This window comes from Pristiophorus japonicus, chromosome 7 (assembly GCF_044704955.1).
Source record: "Pristiophorus japonicus isolate sPriJap1 chromosome 7, sPriJap1.hap1, whole genome shotgun sequence".
Classification (NCBI taxonomy): Eukaryota; Metazoa; Chordata; class Chondrichthyes; family Pristiophoridae; genus Pristiophorus; species Pristiophorus japonicus.
In genome coordinates, this window is record NC_091983.1 from 127,310,474 (window position 1) to 127,329,426 (window position 18,953).

General features: G+C 44.7%; 1 protein-coding gene across 1 annotated transcript in view; it reads right to left on the reverse strand.

Annotated features, from left to right (window-relative positions):
* LOC139266629 (G-protein coupled receptor family C group 6 member A-like) overlaps positions 1-15,593 on the reverse strand; it is a 55,315-nt gene extending 39,722 nt beyond the window's left edge. The window contains exons 1-2 of the mRNA XM_070884219.1: positions 15,397-15,593; positions 4,809-5,112 (exon numbers count right to left, since the gene is read on the reverse strand). Coding sequence (XP_070740320.1) covers positions 4,809-5,112; positions 15,397-15,593 — 501 coding nt within the window. The remainder of the gene's footprint in view (positions 1-4,808; positions 5,113-15,396) is intronic.
* Positions 15,594-18,953: the final 3,360 nt, after the last annotated feature.

Below are 18,953 nucleotides of genomic sequence, written 5' to 3' on the forward strand. Positions count from 1 at the left end.
TCATGTCCGTAGCTGATGCCAAGGTCGATGCCAGGTGGCCCATCTGTTTTTTTTCTTATTATGATTTTTTGCAGCAGCTTCTTACCATTTGCCATTTCAAAGGGCAGTTAAGAGTCAACCACATTGCTGTGGATCTGGAGTCACATATAGGCCAGACCAGGTAAGGACAGTAAATTTCCTTCCCTAAAGGACATTAGTGAACCAGATGGGTTTTTACGACAATTCGATAGTTTCATTGTCACCATTGCTGACACTAGCTTTTTATCCCAGATTTATTTAATTAACTGAATTTAAATTCCCCAGCTGCTGTGGTGGGATTTGAACTCACATCTTTGGATCATCAGTCTAGGCCTCTGGATTATTAGTTCAGTATCATAACCACTGTGCTACCATTCCTGACTCACCACAAGTGTCCCAATTTTACTTTGTAATTCCTCTTCCCATCCTCCATTTTTTTGCATCTCTCTACAAGGTAATAATTCACACACATGCACTTTGCTGCAGGGATCACAGAATAGTAATGAGGATAGGATCCTTGTCTGATTTTTACCTGACTAGCCCAGGGACACTGAGACCAATTGCAGCATTGAGGATCAAATCTGAACCTTTCCTCATCTCTATGTGAAGTATTACCCCATGCAGTGCATTCAATGCTAAAGGCATTTGAGGAGTTATCATTGTAATGTATGCACCTGTGAGTATGCTCACAGGTTTGTAGAGCTGTTGCCACCCTCCTGATCTTTGGGCACCCGGTGCAGAGAGGAGCGGGCAGGTCGGATGGCCTCCTCGTAGGACTGTTCCTGGGCCTGGCTAAGGTGGCCACAAATAGATCCAGGTGGTCGAGGGGGTTGTTCAGCCTGACTGCCTGCCTCTCTTCCGCGCCTACATCCGGGCCAGGGCATCCCTAGAGATGGAGCACGCTCGCGGCCTTCCGCGAGAGGTGGGCGCTGGAGGGACTGGAGTGCATTATCACCCCCGGCAACCAAATTTTAATGTAATTTTATGTTTTAAAGTTTAATTTATTTTAATTGCCGGGTTTTAGTGCCCCCTCCCCCTTTTATTGGGGGCACTTGTAAATTATATGATTTTAATGCCCCAAAAAAAATCACAAAAAAAACCCACAAAGAAAACCCCAAAAAAACAAAAAAATAAAGAAAAAGAGAGGGCAGTTAAAAGTGTCTGGAGTGTCCTCCAGATTGGGGGGCACTCGATCTAATGTTTATTTTGTCCCCCCCCAAAAGAATTGTAGAGTTGTTGCCACCTGAGCTTTGGGCACCCGGTGCAGAGAGGAGCGGGCAGGTCGGACGGCCTCCTCGTAGGACTGCTCCTGGGCCTGGCTAAGGTGGCCATTAATAGATCCAGGTAGTCGAGGGGGTTGTTCAGATCGACTGCCTGCCTTTCTTCCACGGTTGCGTTCGCGCCAGGGTGTCCCTGGAGAAGGAGCACGCGGTGTCCATCGGTACGCTCGTGGCCTTCGGCAAGAGATGGGCACTGGAGGGACTGAAGTGCATCACCACCCCCAGCAACCCAATTTTAATTTGACTGTTTAAGGTTCACAAAGTTTTATGTTAATTTGTCGGTTCTAATGCCCCTTTAATAAGGGGACACTTGGCTTTATAGTTTAATTAAAATAGTTGTGGAGCTGTTGCATTGTGAGTGGCTTAGTTCACAAAACTCAATAAAACCCCAGTCAGTTGAGTCTAGTTCATCCACGATGAGGTATGCAGTTGTGAGCCTAGTGCATGAACTGGTAATGTGTAGTGTGATTGTGATATGTTCTTACTATACAGTATAAATGCACACGAGGCCATACTTGAGAGAAGGTAACTCTGTGACCAGTTACCTTTATTACAAGACCTCAAGTGATGAAGGTGGGTGGAGCTTCACCTTTTATACCTGAAAGTCCAGGTTAGGAGTGTCTCCCACAAGTTCACCCCCTTGTGGTCAATATTCTCAAGGTGTACAACTTAGGTCAGCTTATACATGGGTTACAATGATAGTTGAATACATGACAGATTGTTAAACCTTTGTTAATAAACCAATTAGCTCTTAATAGCAATATTTTACTATGAATTCTTAAGCAAAGAACCCATGAAGCAAATATATTACAACCATCAGTGCTACTTTTGAATTAACATTGAGCATTGCTTCTGCCAATTTTGATAACATTTAAATCTAATTCTTTGATTAAAAAAAAAATAACTGTTGATGGTAAGTCTACTTTTTAGAAGTTGGTAATGAATAAGGCAATTTCTGCCCCATCAGTCTACTCTCAATCATCATCAAAGTGATGGAAGGAGTCATTAACAGTGCTATCAAGTGGCACTTACTCGCCAATAACCTGCTTACCATTACAATGTGTTCCACCAGCACCACTGAGCTCCAGACCTCAGAGTGCAGCCTTGGTCCAAGCTTGGACAAAAGAGCTGAATTCCAGAGGTGATCAGTGGCACCAAGGAGCCCTAGTAAAACTTGAAATTAATATGGATTAATTCGGAAAATTCTTTAGTGGCTGGAGTTATAACTGACATAAAGGAAGATGGTTGTGGATATTGGACACCAATCGCCCCAGAACATCGCTGAAAGAGCTCCTCAGGGTGAATCCATGACCTCATCTCCCTTATCTGGAGAAGGAGGAGAACATGCCAGGGTATCTCAGAGGAGCCGTAATCATGACCATCTGCAAGAAAAGAGACAAGTCCGTTTGCGGTAATTACAGAGGAGTTTCTCTGCTGTCTGCTGCAGGGAAAATCATCGAAAGAAGCCTCCTCTATCGTCTCCTCCCAGTGGTGAAGAGTTCCTCCCAGAGTTGCAATGCAGATTCCGCCCACAATGGACATGATCGTCACCGCACGACAAATCCAAGAAAAATGTAGGGAGTAGTATCAACCTCTGTATATGGCTTTTGTTGGCCTCACAAAGGCCTTTGACTCTCAACCATGAGGGATTATGGAAAGTCCTTCTCAAATTCATCTGTCCTCAAAAATTTGTCACCATCCTCTGCCTGCTTCACGATGACATGCAAGCCGTGATTTTTACCAATGGAACCACCACAGACCCAATACAAGTGAAGAACAGGGTCAAGCAAGGTTGTGTCATCGCACCAATGCTCTTTTCAATCTTCCTCGCTGCAATGCTTCATCTCGCCTTTAACAAGCTCCCCGCTGGAATGGAGTTAAACTACAGGACAAGCGAGAAATTGTTCAACCTCCGACGCCTCCAGTCCAGATCCAAGGTTGCTCCAACTTTTGTCTTTGAATTACAATATGCAGATGCTTGTGCTTGTGCACACTCGGAGGTCGAACTCCAAACCATTGATGACACCTTCACTGAAGCGTACGAGAGTCTAGGCCTTACATTAAACATCTGTAAGACAAAGGTTCTCTCAGTACTGCTCCCTGATTATCAAGATCCATGACGAGACCTTGGACAATGTGGAACACTTCCCATACCTTGGGAGCCTACTATCAGCAAGGGCAAGCATCGATGATGAAGTCCAACACCGCTTTCAGAATGCCAGTGCAGCCTTTGGCTGCCTGAGGAAAAGAGTGTTCGAAGACCAGGCTCTCAAACCCGGCACGAAACTCATAGTCTACTGAGTGGTAGAGATACCCACCCTCCTATATGCTTCAGAGACATGGACTATGTGCAGTAGGCACCTCAAAGCACTCGACAAGTACCACCAATGCTGCCTCTGCAAAATCCTGCAAATTCATTGGCAGGATAGATACACCAACATCAGCATTCTCTCTCAGGCCAACATCCCTAGCATCGACCACGCTTGATCAGCTCTGATGGACGGGCCACATTGTCCACATGCCGATACTAGACTCCTGAAACTGATGATTCCACAGTGGTCAGTTCCCTCGCAATTCCTCAGATAATGAAGCAATCCATGATCGCATGCAGCAAGACCTTGACAACATCTCGGCTTGAAGTGATAAGTGGCAATCAACTTTTGTGTCACACAAGTGTCAGGCAATGTTACTTACCACTTGTTGGGAGCCTAATCATCTCCCCTTCACATTCAATGACATTACCATCGTTGAATCATCCACCATTAACATCCTGGGAGTCACCATTAACCAGAAACTGAACTGGACCAGCCACATAAATGCCATGGCGACTAGAGTAGTCCAAAGGCTGAATATTCTGTGGTGAGTGGCTCAACTCTTGATTCCCCAAAGTCTCTCCACCACCTACAAGGCATAAGTCAGAAGTTTGATGGAATACTGTGCACTTGCCTTGATGAGTGCAGCTCCAACAACACTCAAGTAGCTCAACACCATCCAGGACAAAGCAGTCCACTTGATCGGCACCCCACCCACTGAATTAAACATCCACTCCCTTCACCATCAGCCTACCATCGCATCACTGTATACTATCTCAGGAGCATTGCAGCAACTCACCAAGGCTTCTTCGGCAGCACCTCCCAAACCATGGAACTCCATCACCTAAAAGGACAAGGGCTGCAGATGCATGGGAACAAAATAACTTCCAAGTTTCTCTGCAAGTCACACACCATCCTGAGTTGGAAATACATTGTTGTTTCTTCAGTATCGCTGGTTCAAAATCCTGGAATTCCCTACCTAACAGCATTATGAGATTACCTTCACCACATAGACTGCAGCAGTTCAAGAAGAAGGCCCACTATCACCTTCTGAAGGGCAACTAAGGATAGGAAGTAAATGCTAGCCTTGCCACCAACACCCCAAAATCCCAACATCCCAAAAATGAATTACAAAAACTTATAGTTGAAATGAAGAAACAATTTTACTTTTCAGGTAATAAAGAATAAATACACATACCTGTGGAATGAGGTACAGGTTCAACATTCTTGCAACTACAATCGATATTTCTGAGTATGCGTCCCCTACAACTGCTTTTACAATGGGTATATAGTCTGTGTAATTGCAGTGAACTTCAACACTGCTGTCCGAGGAATTAAATTTGGAAAGAAACCTTGTGGTTGCTTGTATTGCAGCGACGACATCAGAGCAGGTATCATAAATTTCATATCCCAGTTTGACACCCGGTAGCAAAGTAGAATTGTTTATCTGCTCGATCCTATATATCATAGCCTGGGCTTGGAGAAACGTAGAAAGGCCAAATCTAGACAGAATATAAAAACACAACAATTTTCCCTCAATTTTGAATATATAATTTTTCTCGTAAATATTTGCTCTGTATTAATGTACTGATCTAAGACTTAATGGAGTATATTTTTCACTTTGTGTTATTTTGATACAAATAGTTCTAAATATGTAAAATTTTATTGTAAAATAGCACAGACAGAAATGAATCGTTTATACCAAAATAAACCCCAATGTGTCTATCATTTATTTGCAAAGACCAGAATGTTTTGGCTTTACAGCAGATCGGTGTGGAATGGCACTCTCTGATATAAATAAATGTTCCTGAGGGCTCAATTTTCCCCAGTGATTTGCGTGTTTTTTTGGAGCAGGCCGCTTTTTTTGGCCTAAGTTTAAAAAAAAACAAGTTTCCCCGATCAATTTGCACCAGCCTAACTTAGTTAGTTACGATTTTTTACGGTATATTTTTTAGCCAAAGGGGGCGTAACCTGCCACCTGCGCCAATTCTGGCAAGTTAGGCAAGTTTGGCCAGCTGAGAATTACTCCAGTTCTTCTTAGGCCAGCATATGTGGCCTCTGTAGAAAAACCTTCTGGAGAGTTAAGGAAATTGGCGCAGGTAAGTGCAGCAGATGCCCGGACAGCAGTAGCAGGAGAGGCAAGAGAGAGGGGGAGAGAGGAGTGAAGCCTTTCAGGTATAGTTAGGTGCGGGGACTGGGAGGGAGGAGGCCATTCGGCCTGGGATAGGTGTGGGGATCGGGATAGGGAGGCCGTTCGGCCTGGGATAGGTGTGGGGGAGCGGACTGGGAGGAGGCCATTCAACCTGGGATAGGTGCAGGGGAGCGGGCCGGGAGGCTGTTTGGCCAGGGCTAGGTGTGGGGTAATCGACCGGGAGGCCACTCAGCCAGGGCTAGGTGCAGGGGAGCAGACCAGGAGGCCGTTTGGCCTGAGATAGGTGCAGGGGAGCAGACCAGGAGGCCACTCGGCCTGAGATAGGTGCGGCGATCGGTACCGCCATGGTGGGGGGGGGATTTTAATAATTTAATGGCGGTAAGTTGCTGCAATGTATTTTAATGTGCTTGTGCAAGTTGCGAGCTGGCTGTATGTTTCACTTTCCAGCCTCAGCCCGCATTGTGTCCCTGCTTACCATGGGAACCCAATCTTTTTGGCACAGGTCAAGGTTCCACCCCAAAAACTAAAGGACAGGTTAGGCTGCGCCAAAATTAAGAAATCAAATGGAGAAACTTGGAACATTTTTTTTGCCGTACTTAGGTTCCAAAAAAGCACGCGTAACTCTTCAAGTACACCCAAAAAAAGCTTTGGGGAAAATTGAGCCCAATAAGTTATACTGATTTTATGAATTAATGTTCCAGTCTTCCTTAAGAGTGCTGGGTATTAAAGGAGTTTTAGCTTACCAGTGTTGGGAACTTAAACTGCCTAATCATTGAAGACCATAATAATCACAGTAAAGGATCTGAATAAACCGGAGATGTCCTTGTTAACTAAAAATAAAAAAGTATAATATCGAACTAAGAAGTACAGAAATAAGGATATTTTGAACAAGAATTAGATCTACAGATCAAGGAGGACATAGATGGAGGTCCATAAGACTGGATTTTCAGCTTTCCTGATTTCGGAGTGATAATCGCGGCGGGACAGTAAAGATACCGCCTGGAAAGATTTTGCGCCCTCGACTGGGAAATTAGGCAAAAAATATCGGGGACGTTAAACCAGGCGTTACACAATAGATTTGTGCACCCGAGCTGAAAATCAAGCCTTAAAAAAGTTTTGTTGTTATTTAGTGGCCTGCAACATAACGTTGTATATTGTTTGGTTTTATTTGGTGGGGGGAGTTTTTGGGACTTTGTTGCAGCAAGATTTATGATTCATCATTTGCCATTGGTGTCTTGTACATCATTCCAATGTTCACCGGAGATGTGCCTTTATGGGGGTACATAGCATGTCCAAAATTGACTCCATCCCTCAGTTTCCTCCATTTAGGAGAGCCAGTCCACTATGAGTTTTTGACATGCGACTCATGGTCCAACTGCATCTCCACGCTGCCTTCACTGTGGATGGTGTGGCTATCCAATGGGGGCCTCGTTAGACTCCTCTTCATCGTCCTCCTCCTCCTGAGGTGGGCCTGCAATCCCCACTGGCAATGCCTGGCCCCTCATGATGGCCAAGTTGTGCAACATGCAGCACACCACAATGAATTTGGGTATTGTTGAGGGGAGTATTGAAGGCTGCCTCCAGAGCAGTCCAGGCATTGGTCTGCCTGTAGGAGATGGTATATCTCTGTCAGCACTTCCTTTTGGAAGCACAGCCTTCTCACACACTGCTCCTCAGAGAGCTGGAGGAATGAGCATTGGTGCATGTAAACCTATGAGGGGTGAGCCCTCCTCCACAGATGTCTTCGACCTCTCCTCATCCATGGGCCGACATGGCCAAGAGCCCTTCTTCTAGCTTGACACTGCCTGGTAAAAGCATGGAGCATGATACGCTGGCGAACTAGTAATGCCCCATTAAATTTTCTCACTCACCTTATAAGGGCACTGTAATGGTAGATAATAGTGCTGTTTGCAAGTCGGAGCTTCACACAGTGCGATGTGTGCAACTGTTGCAGTCAATGCGATCTGCGATGTAGTATCCTCATCCCTCCATTTAAATACACTGCCAATACCGCCTGCTGAACCCTGGGAACTCCTGGTTTTTCAGACGTTTCCTGGGGTGGGCGTTAAATGAGGCGTTGGGGCTGAATTTTGCATCCGGGGCGCTGGTGGAACATTGCACGATGATTGACGTCATGGTCTCAGTGAAACTAGAGGGTGGGATGGTAAGTTTTTGTGCCGCTGCAAACCATGAGCTGCATTTATCTGCCGGGTGCTGAAAGCTGGATGCCTGGCCTAACACCCAAAAACAGCATTTACCACCCCGCTGGGGTGCAATAGAGTCGAAAATCCAGTCCACAATATTTAAAATTGAGGTCAATTTACCTAACGCAAGGGTGAGAGCGAGGACTGGTTGAAGTTGCTCAACAACTAAGTATACATACAAGGTACTACAATGAGATATGTCAATTTCTTTAGCAATATGAATAAGACAAAAAATGTAAAATTGCATTCCATTGCCATGGAGGGAGTGTAACTGGAGAAATACACCTGCAGTTTAAAAAGCAATGGCTACAGAAGTCAAGGCAGGCATACTAGTCTGTAGTTGGTGTTAGTGAAGTGGAGGTAAGATGTAGTACAAATAGCACGAATGAGCAAAGTGGTTAAATATCAACAATAATGCATCATGACGCACCATAATAGCAGTAAGATTTAAATACTCATGATATTTCAAAAGGTCTTTCCAGTAGTAAAACAATAATAATTATGTTGATTTAAGCATGAAAATAGGTATAAAACCTGCTATAAATATGACTTTTATATGACTGCTATAAATATGACGAGGGGTCGGTTCCAGGACCACTGCTTTTCTTGATATATATTAATGACTTGGAAATGACAGGGCACAATTTCAAAATTTACAGATGACACAAAACTTGAAAGTATAGTGAAAAATTAGGAGGATAATGATAGATTCTCCTCTCTTTAAGGTCCATTACCACCTCTATGGCCTTTTTCCGACCGGGGACAGGCGGATGGTCCAATCCATCAGAAATTGCCCTCGGGCCGAACCCTTACCGCCTTGCGATGATCCCTTTCTGCCCCATGAGGGAAATTGCCACGTATGAGCGGAGTCTCCGCCGCTCGATGCCTTGATAGCTTTTCCTGGCGGGAAGCTGGCAGTGGCTGGGCAGCACGTCCGCCCTTAAAAGAGAGGGCGCACCGCCGCGGCCACCATTTTATTTTAATTGTCGGCCGACACAATGGCGGCCATGGGTTTGGTGGCCCAGTGGGTGCCACTAAAGCGGCTGCAGAGCTCCCGACTCACTTCCACCCCGCTCCCGACTCACTTCCACCCCAAACGCTGCCCCGGTGTTTTTTTAAAGTTAAAGAGGCCAATTTCACTCTATTCTTCGCCCCATCAATTTGGGCAGAGAATATTGATTTAATTCAAATTATTCGCCCCAAATGAGGCGGAGGGCAATTTTGGCCCCAAGAGTACATAGACATGCTGGTGGAATGGGCGGACATATGGCAGATGAAATTTAATGCAGATGAGTGTGAAGTGATACATTTTGGTAGACAGAAAGAGGAGAGGAAATATAAACTAAAGGGTACAATCTTAAAGGGGGTGCATGAACAGAGAGACCTAGGCATATGTGTGCACAAATTATTGAAGGTGGCAGGGCAGGTTGAGAAAGCAGTTAAAAAAGCTTATGGGATCCTGAGCTTCCTGAATAGAGGTATAGAGTACAAAAGCGTAGAAATTATGATGAATCTGTATAAAACACTGGTTGGTGCCTCAACTGGATTATTGTGTCCAATTCTGGGCAGCGCACTTTAGGAAGGATGTGAAGTCCTTAGACAGGGTGCAGAAAAGATTTATGAGAATGATTCCAGGAATGAGGGGCTTCAGTTACATGGATAGACTAGAGAAGCTGGTGTTGTTCTTCTTAGAGCAGAGAAAGTTAAGAGGAGATTTGATAGAGGTGTTCAAAATCATGGGCAGCCTGGACAGAGAAGATAGAGAGAAACTGTTCCCATTGGCAGAAAGGTCGAGAACCAAAGGACGCAGATTTAAGGTGATTGGCAAAAAAGCCAAAGGCGACATAAGAAAACACTTTTTTATGCAGCAAATGATTAGGATCTGGAAAACACTGCCTCAAAGTATGGTGGAGGCAGACTCAATCGTGGTTTTCAAAAGGGAGCTGGATAAGTAGCGGAAGTACAAAAATGTGCAGGGCTATGGGGAAAGGGCTAGTGGGACTAATTGAAGTGCTCGTGCAGAGAGCCGGCACGGGCTTAACGGGCCAAATGGCCTTCTTCCGTGCTGTAACCATTCTATGATTCTACGTGTTGAAGCACTACTGGTACTTTTAAATACTGGAAAATAGACTTGACTCGTAACAACTAGGGGCTGAAATTGCCTCCTGCCAAAAACGCGGCCCATTTACCCTGTTTCGACAGTTTTCTTTGCTGCCGTAGATGTGGTGACCACCATATGGTAAAAAAATCCACGCACAGGCATCTTCCACCCTTCAAGATGTAGTTCAAGACCTGATATATTAGGTCCTTCATTGAACCACCTGTGATCCCTTTTTGGCCTGGAAGCAAGTCATCCTCGATACGAGGGACCGCCTATGGTGATGATGAGATGTGGTGGCCTCTTGCGCGAAATTCCACTCTTTGGCCTTTTTTTCCGAGCGGCCCGGAAGTCAGTCATACTGGGGGCGGAAGTGCAGTGGTGAGCGGAAGTTGACGCACTAGAGGGGTGGAAGTGGGGGGCGGGCGGAGCGTCCGCCGCTGTCACTCATCAGCATAGCGCTGATGACGTTATCATGTTGGCGCATCACCATGTCTTTCCCCTTCAATTAAAGGGGAGGGCCGCTGTGATTCTTTAAGTTAGGTCCGCTGGGCCAGCAGGGAGGGTTTCGGCTGGGCCAACGCCCTCCAGGCTGCAAGTTGGCGGCCCGGCCGAACTCGGGGGCATAATTGATGACAAAAAAAAAGATGGCAGCCGCACCGCCATTTTAGAAGCACTCCAAGGTACGCTGGCAGAAAAGGCTGCCGGTGGCACCAAGCGGCGGGAGCAAGATTTTTTACGCGGAATTTCGCGTTCGGAGGGGGGGGGATCATCAACGGTGCATGCTCTGATGATGCACTTCAGATGGATCAGCAGCAACAGAATGGTAGCGGGGAGAGCGGGTCACCGCCAGATACCACAGGAATGGAATTTTCAAAATGGCGGCCATTCCACGAAAAATCGGCGGCCATTGCATTCTGCTGCATGGTCGCCGATTTACAGTGATAATAAGCCTTCAGGGAAGGGGCATTTTCAGCCCCACAGTGTTTTTAGTCCACCAGCAGTAAACATTTGTCAGCTATGGCTCAGTGGGCAGCACACTTGCCTTTGAGTCAGAAGGTTGCGGGTTCAAGTCCCACTCCAGGAACTTGAGCACATAAAAACCTAGGCTGACACTCCAGTGCAGTGCTGAGGGAGCCCTGCACTGTCTGGGGTGCCGTCTTTTGGATGAGACATTAAACCGAGGCCCCGTCTGCTCTCTCAGGTGGACGTAAAAGATCCCATAGTACTATTTCGAAGAAGATCAGGAGAGTTATCCCCAGTATCCTGGCCAATATTTATCCCCCAATCAACATAACAAAAACAGATTATCTGGTAATTATCACATTGCTGTTTGTGGGAGCTTGCTGTGTGCAAATTGGCTGTGGCGTTTCCCACATTACAACAATGACTCCACTCCAAAAAGTACTTAATGGGCTATAAAGTGCTTTGAGACGTCCGGTGATCATGAAAGGCGCTATATAAATACAAGTCTTTCTTTTCTTTCTGAATTAAAGAGATATCAGAAAATGCAACATTGAAACAGCTTTATAAAAAATCAGCTTTATTTCCTAACATTTTGACTTCTGTCCACTATGGCTAATGCCATTCTCTTCAACTGCCTATCTGACACTAAGACCTGGATGAGTTGTAATCAAAGCTTCTGCTAGGCTGCATTGCCGTGCAGTGGTCTGGAGGTCCCACACAGGCTGCTCACTGGCTTTTAAAGGGAAGAAACTATGCGACAATTTGAATGGGCTGTGCATCCAGTTAAAGGGACCACTCACGGAAAAAAAATTAAAGGGAACATTGGTTTTAACTTCTTCCATCTTAAATTTGGCAAAACAAAAGCCATTCCCTTTATCTTTCCCACCAATGCCTCATCCACACCAATCTAGCTCCAAGAATGCCTTCTTCCACTTTTGAAATATGGTCTGCCTTTGGCTGTACCTCTCTTGCACTGCTGTTAAGATCTTTATCTCCTCAAGGCTTGGCTTCTCAAATGTGTAACTTGTTGGTGTCCCCATCTCCTCCCTCTACAGACTGTAACTTGACCCAGAAAGCTTTAGACCCCATTCACTACCTTACAATGTCACAAACTCTCATGATTCCATCCTTCCAACTTTCATTAACGTTCTGTAACTCAACAGATCAATTATGAGATCCTTGTTGATCTGTTCAGATTTCTTCATGATGGTGTCCCATGCTACCTGTTTGATTTTGTCCAGTTATATGTCCCAGCATATACTCTTTACTCTTCTGCCACTGATCGAATTCCTACTCCCTTTGCTGTACCATTGACAGCCATTGCTTCTTTCACTGGAATTCCCTCTCCAATCACTATCTCCATTAATGTTTTCAAAAACCTGTTTGAAACCCATCACTTTTTGCTTTTTTGCTCCCCTCCCCAAAACTGTTTCCATCTCCCCTTTCTCCCCTGCTCCATATCCACCTTTTCTGTAAAGCACTTTGAAATGCTTCCTCGTTATCGAATCCATCCATGGCCTTGCCCCTCCCTTTCTCTGCAACCACCTCCAGCTCTACAACCCTCTGAAATCTCTGCTCTTCTCCAAGTCTGGTCTCTTGAGCATTACTGATTTTATCGCTCCACCATTGCCAGTTATGCCTTCTGTTGCCTCGGCCCTAAGCTGTGGAATTCCGTCCCTAAAGCTCTCGTCTCTCTACCTCTCGCTCCTCCTGTAAGGTCATCCTTAAAACCTACTTTTGACCAAGCTTTAGGTCATCTGTCCTAATATCTTTATGTGTCTCGGTGTCAAATTTTGTTTGATAATCGCTCCTGTGAAGTGCCTTGGGACATTTTAGTATGTTAAAGGTGTTATACGAATCCAAGTTGTTATTGTTTCCACTTGTGCTATGCAAATGCATTAACCAGTTTGCTAAAAGTAGCGGATAAAGGAATGTACGTTGCTCAAGTTCAGAAAAGAGCTTGGGTTTATGACCCCCTCCCCATAGAAACCATGCCTCCGATATTTATAGGGAGGTAAGGAAGATGCAGGAGCGCACATTAATGTGGAGAAAATCAGGCAAGACCGTGGACACAGAAGCCCTGCTGATTTTAAGGATTTCCAGCCCGGCATCTGGCCAAATTGACAGGCCAGCCAGCTGCCGGGCGAGAAAGCCAACAGCAGGAGGCCGCAGCTGGGGATCCTTGGGGTCCCTGGTAATCGGGAGGGGTGAGGGAGCAAGTGATCAGGGCTTGAAGAGGGGGAGAGCGGCCATCGTGGGAGGGAGGGGGGCGGGGAGCGAGAGATTGGGGCTTGGGGCATGGAGCGGAAAGTCAGCCATCATGGGATGGAGGAAGGCCTGAGATCGGAGCTTGAAGGAGTAGGTCTGCAATCGTGGCATGGGGTGAATGAGAGGCCGCGATTGGCAGACGGAAGGCCAAAGGCATCCTTGAGGGACCGGGGGGGAGGGGGGAACACTCCTATACCTCCTATATCACAAGGAGTGCTATTAAAGGCACTTGAGCCAGCAGCTCCCACCTTCCTTTTACTGCTGGATTTCCGAGGCCCTGGGCAAACCACACGGCAACTGTTAAATTCAAATCAGGCTCCCAATTGCAATCTCTCCAAGGTGGAACACTTCCACAACATGAAAACCACCGCTGTAAACAGCAACAGGCACATACGTGGCAGGTTAGGGACACGTTTCCCTATTTAAAAATGTTTAACCCCACCCCCGATCCGCTCCCGCCTTTCATGCGGTGTTAATGTCGAAAAGTACCTTGGAGGCACTGGATAACCTATATGTAAATAATAATCGTGTGAGATACTAAGGTGGAAGCTTTAGAAAAGATAATCAAAATAGCTTACTTTTTAACACTATATTATTCCAGAACTGTTTGGTTAATATTCGGGTTTTCAGGGCATAAGGTCCCACACTCATTTCCTGCTCTGTGGCGAGTAAACTGATCTCACCTGGGCAACAGTTACTGTCTCCGCTGCTCTCAGTGCTCCTGAGTCCAAATGTGGAAAAGTCAGCTAGGGTCACTACTCCTCATTGTTATCCATTGCCTCATGATGGATATAGGGAGTGCTAGGTAAGGACAGGATTAGGCTGAGCTGCCATGCTTTCCAAAGGTCTGCTGTTAGATCACTGCCTGGCCTCATACATGAATGGAGGGTAGGTGCTCATGTAACTGTAGCCCAGCAAAAATCAGTGCCTTCAGGAGAGAAGGGATAAAAAGGGAGAAGAGAATGGAGTATATATGCTCAAGTACATATGGTATTCATAAAATGATCCACAACCCATTGTGTCTGTGACTGTAAAATAGCTTTTGTTAAAATAATGCACAACCTTGGGATTGTATAACTCAGATTAGCATCAGCATACACAAGGAAAACTGGGACCCCCGCCTCAACAGCCGGCCACCCTCGCCCCCTCCCGCTCCGCCATCGCTTTTGTTACAAACTACTACTTGAGTCTGTAATTCCTCACTCTTCAGTTTTCATTTTGTATTATGTTAAAACTACTGTGCTAATGAGGATGAAATGTATGTAAGATGTAGATAGAGTTCTATGTATATGTAATGTTATTGTCTAAAGAGCTATTGCATGCAATATTTGCAAATTGTTTTTCCTGTTATTTTACAATCAATGGTTCCATTCAAAATAATTTCAGTGGGTTGTGTTAGTAGACATTAACAAAATGGCTCTCGCCCACTGCACTGTCAGAGGTGCTGTCTTTCAGATAAGATTTTAAATCAAGACTCTGTTTGATCTCGCAAGTGGACATAAAACATAAAACGATTCAAAGAAGAGTCGGAGAGTTCTCCAGGCATCCAGGCCAATATTTCTCCCTTGACCAACATCACTAGAATTACCTGGTCATTTATCTCATTGCTGTTTGTGGGATCTTGCTGTGTGCAAAATGACTGCCATGTTTCCTACATTACAACAGTTTTAGCCTAACCGCCCGGTGGCAAGCTGACGCCACCCTGTTTTACTTCCTTATTCATCAAGTTATTGCATTCCTCATACATCTCAATCCCTCCAGTCCACTGCTCAGATTCTTCTAAGATTGTTATTCTTGTAAAGTAGTTAAGGACTTTTGATGGAAATCATGTTTAGTTAGGTTTTCCACCGGGTGGATTAGGTTAAGATTACCACTAATGACTAGACTTCAAAAGTATCTCATTGGCCCTGAAGCACTTGGAACATTCCCAGGCATAAAAATGCAGTATAAAAATGCAAGTTTCTTTTGTTCTGTCCTCCTTTTTCCTTCTTTCATTCTTTAAAAATCTCATAAAGCTAATTTGAAAATAAGCACAGTATTAAGAAATACCATAATTTATATCAAAAGGAAAGCTAATTGATAATGATGGAAAACTTACCCCGAGCAGTGTAGTGATCCCGGCTGAGTTCGGTTTGCCAAGTTTTCCACCTTTTCGTGGACTGGAAAGAGTCCTCCGATGATGATGTCTCCTGGAGCTCTGGCTCCAACAATATCATCAGGGATATCACAAAGTCTGACTGAGTGGAAAAGAAAAGTCCAACAAGAAACAGCGAGTATGACAAGTGTGGAAAACATGATCAACAATTCATCACCGCATCAAGCTGGATCTGACATTAGATGCAACATATGAGATGTGAATAGCACCTGTGAAAAAGTGAATTCTAATGTAACACTATCTGCGCTATTTGTTTTTACTGTCAGTCAACGGGGAGGAGCTATGCTTGTATCAAATTCCTTTCTCTGCTATTTTAAAGGATGTTTTAATTTGTTTATTTTAAATGGTTAGTGGCTTGGTTAAAATATGAGGCAAATTTAACACAGCACATTAAATAGTTGTTCGATAACAGCATCAATAGTAAGTTCTAGACTTTAAGGAAAGCTATTGTTTCTTATTCCTGTTATTGTCAATTGTGATTGAAATGATAACTACTGTCACTCGGCAGGGTGTGATAGGGAAAGAAATGTTTCAGCAGCAATTACGTAGGATTATATAGGATTACATAGGATAAGGCACAGAGACGGCCATTCGGCCCAACCAGTCCATGCCGGCATTTATGCTCCACTCGAGCCTCCTCCCGCCTTTCCTCATCTAAATCTATCAGCATAACCCTCTATTCCCTTCTCCCTCACATGCTTGTCTTAAATGTATCTTTACTGTTCGCTTCAACCACTCCCTGTGGTAGCAAGTTCCACATTCTCACCACTCTTTGGGTAAAAAATTTTCTTCTGAGTTCCCTGTTGGATTTCTTGGTGGCTATCTTATATTGGTGGCCTCTAGTTATGTTCTTCCCCACAAGTGGAAATTCTCTTTGTATCCACTCTATCAAAACCTTTCATAATTTTAAAGACCTCTGTTAGGTCACCCCTCAGCCTTCTTTTTTCAAGAGAAAAGAGATCCAGCCTGTTCATTCTTTCCTGTTATGTATACCCTCGCATTTCTGGTATTCATCCTTGTAAATCTTTTCTGCACTCTCTCCAGTGGCTCTATATCCTTTTTATAATATGGCGACCAGACTATCTTATATATCAAATCATAGAATCATAGAAATTTACAGCACGGAAGGAGAGCCTAATCCCATTTTCCAGTTCTTGGTCCGTAGCCCTGTAGGTTACGGCACTTCAAGTGCACATCCAAGTATTTTTTAAATGTGGTGAGGTTTCTGCCTTTACCACCCTTTCAGGCAGAGAGTTCCAGGCTCCCACCACCTTCTGGGTGAAGAAATTTCCCCTCATATCTCCTCTAAACCTCCCCCCAACTACTTTAAATCTATGCCCCCTGGTTGTTGACCTCTCTGCCAAGGGAAACAGGTCCTTCCTATTCACTCTATCCAGGCCCCTCATAATTTTGTACACCTCAAGAAGGTCTCCTCTCAGCCTCCTCTGTTCTAAAGGAAACAGACCCAGCATCTCCAATCTTTCCTCATAACCAAAATTCTCCAATCCAGGCAACATTCTTGTAAATCTCCTCTGCACCCTTTCCAGTGCAATCACATCTTTCCTGAAATGTGGTGACCAGAACTGCACACAGTACTCCAGCTGTGGCCTAACCAGTGTTTTATACAGTTCAAGCATAACATCCTTGCTCTTGTATTCCATGCCTCGACTAATAAAGGCAAGTATTCCATATGTCTTCTCAACCACCTTATTTACCTGGCCTGCTACCTTCATGGATCTGTGGACCTGCACTCCAAGGTCCCTTTGTTCCTCTACACTTTTCAGTGTGGTACCATTTAATGTGTATTTCCTTGCCTTGTTAGACCTCCCCAAATGCATTACCTCACACTTATCCGATTGAATTCCATTTGTCACTGTTCTACCCACCTGACCAGTACGTTGATATCTTCCTACAGTCCGCAGCTTTCTGCTTCATTATCAACCACACAACCTATTTTAGTATCATCTGCAAACTTCTTAATCATAACCCCAACATTCAAATCCAAGTCATTGATATATACCACAAAGAGCAAGGGATCCAGCACTGAGCCCTGCGGAACCCCACTGGATACAGCCTCCCAATCACAAAAACACCCATCAACCATTACCCTTTATGGTATCATTTGAAATTTCCTCTGGCACTTTTGACTTTGCGTATTTGCTTACTTATCATTGGGCTTACTTATAAACCTCAATTTCATTCTTTTAGAAATACACACATAGTTTTAAAAGCATCTAGTCACTGTGGAAATCACTCTAGAATATAGACAAGGTGGTTTCTGCAGCAGCTATAGATTTTTAAAGGGCCGGATTTTGTGATAAAAATAATGTTGAGGCTAACAGCCCTAACTAATTCTCCCCATGCCTTCTCAAATCTTTTGGGCACTCACAAATATCCCTTCCTGCCACCTGATGAAAGATCCAATGCTTTTCAAGAAAACATTCTGCCCCCATATCTTCAGTGTATGGATATGCTCTTAAATCTAGTTTTGTGTTTCATCTAGGTGCTACCTGTGAACCAGGAACATCTGAGGTGCCTGGCTGATAGGTGTGAATAAGAATCTCTCTGGATTGAGGAGGCCATTACTTCCACTGATGAACCAGCTGCAAGTACTGTATTGCTTTATTGAGAGACAACAGCATCATCCTTTTCCATTTCACTCACGCCTCTGCTGCTGGACACTGTCTCACCATGTGGCACAACTGACCATAAAACATGCGTTTGCATTTGCCACCATTCTTCTTACACCATGGATACACATCATGCATCATGGAAGAGTGGTTCCACTAGTTGGAGGTGCACGATTCAGTAGCAGCTGCTTGCCTCTCTGCAATTATGATAGGTACTGAGCCCTGGATATATAAGCACGTGTTCTTATACCAAAGCTCTTGGTAATGACTTCTAGTAGCTGTTGTCCCAAGTCTGAGTTTCCTCATTAGCTATACAATGGCCATCTGCATTGTGGAAGGACTTACACAATGAAGTTTGTGTCAAGCAAGCCTACTTAATATTCTAGACGTCGAAGTCCAAAGGCATATACTAATTTGACTAATAACTGCATAATCTAGGTCCTGATGTGAGGGGCTTTGGCAAAAAGGCATGCCTACTGTGGGATTGAATCCCTCTCCAGAGGACCATATGATAGATCAATGTTGGGTGAAGGTCTCCCTCTTCAGCTGTTTTCCCTTCTTGCCACCCCAGTGCTTGCTCCTGGCACTTCCACAAAGGCCAGAGGCAGTCCATCCATTGCATTGCTGGGATTTCAGAACAATGATGGAAAACTGTGCCTATGTACCGCAAGCTTAACTTGTATTGGAATCTTGCAGGCATTAAAGAAAGATGAAAAAGACTACAGAGCCCTTCACCCCTTCTCAGCACGAAGGACAGTATCCAGCCTTGAGTTGACTACCACACTCCCATATGTTCCAGTCAGTGCCTTTGAGATATTTTCTTGGGCCATTGCACTACATTTTCCTGTTGTTTAGCCCATTGTTTAAGAT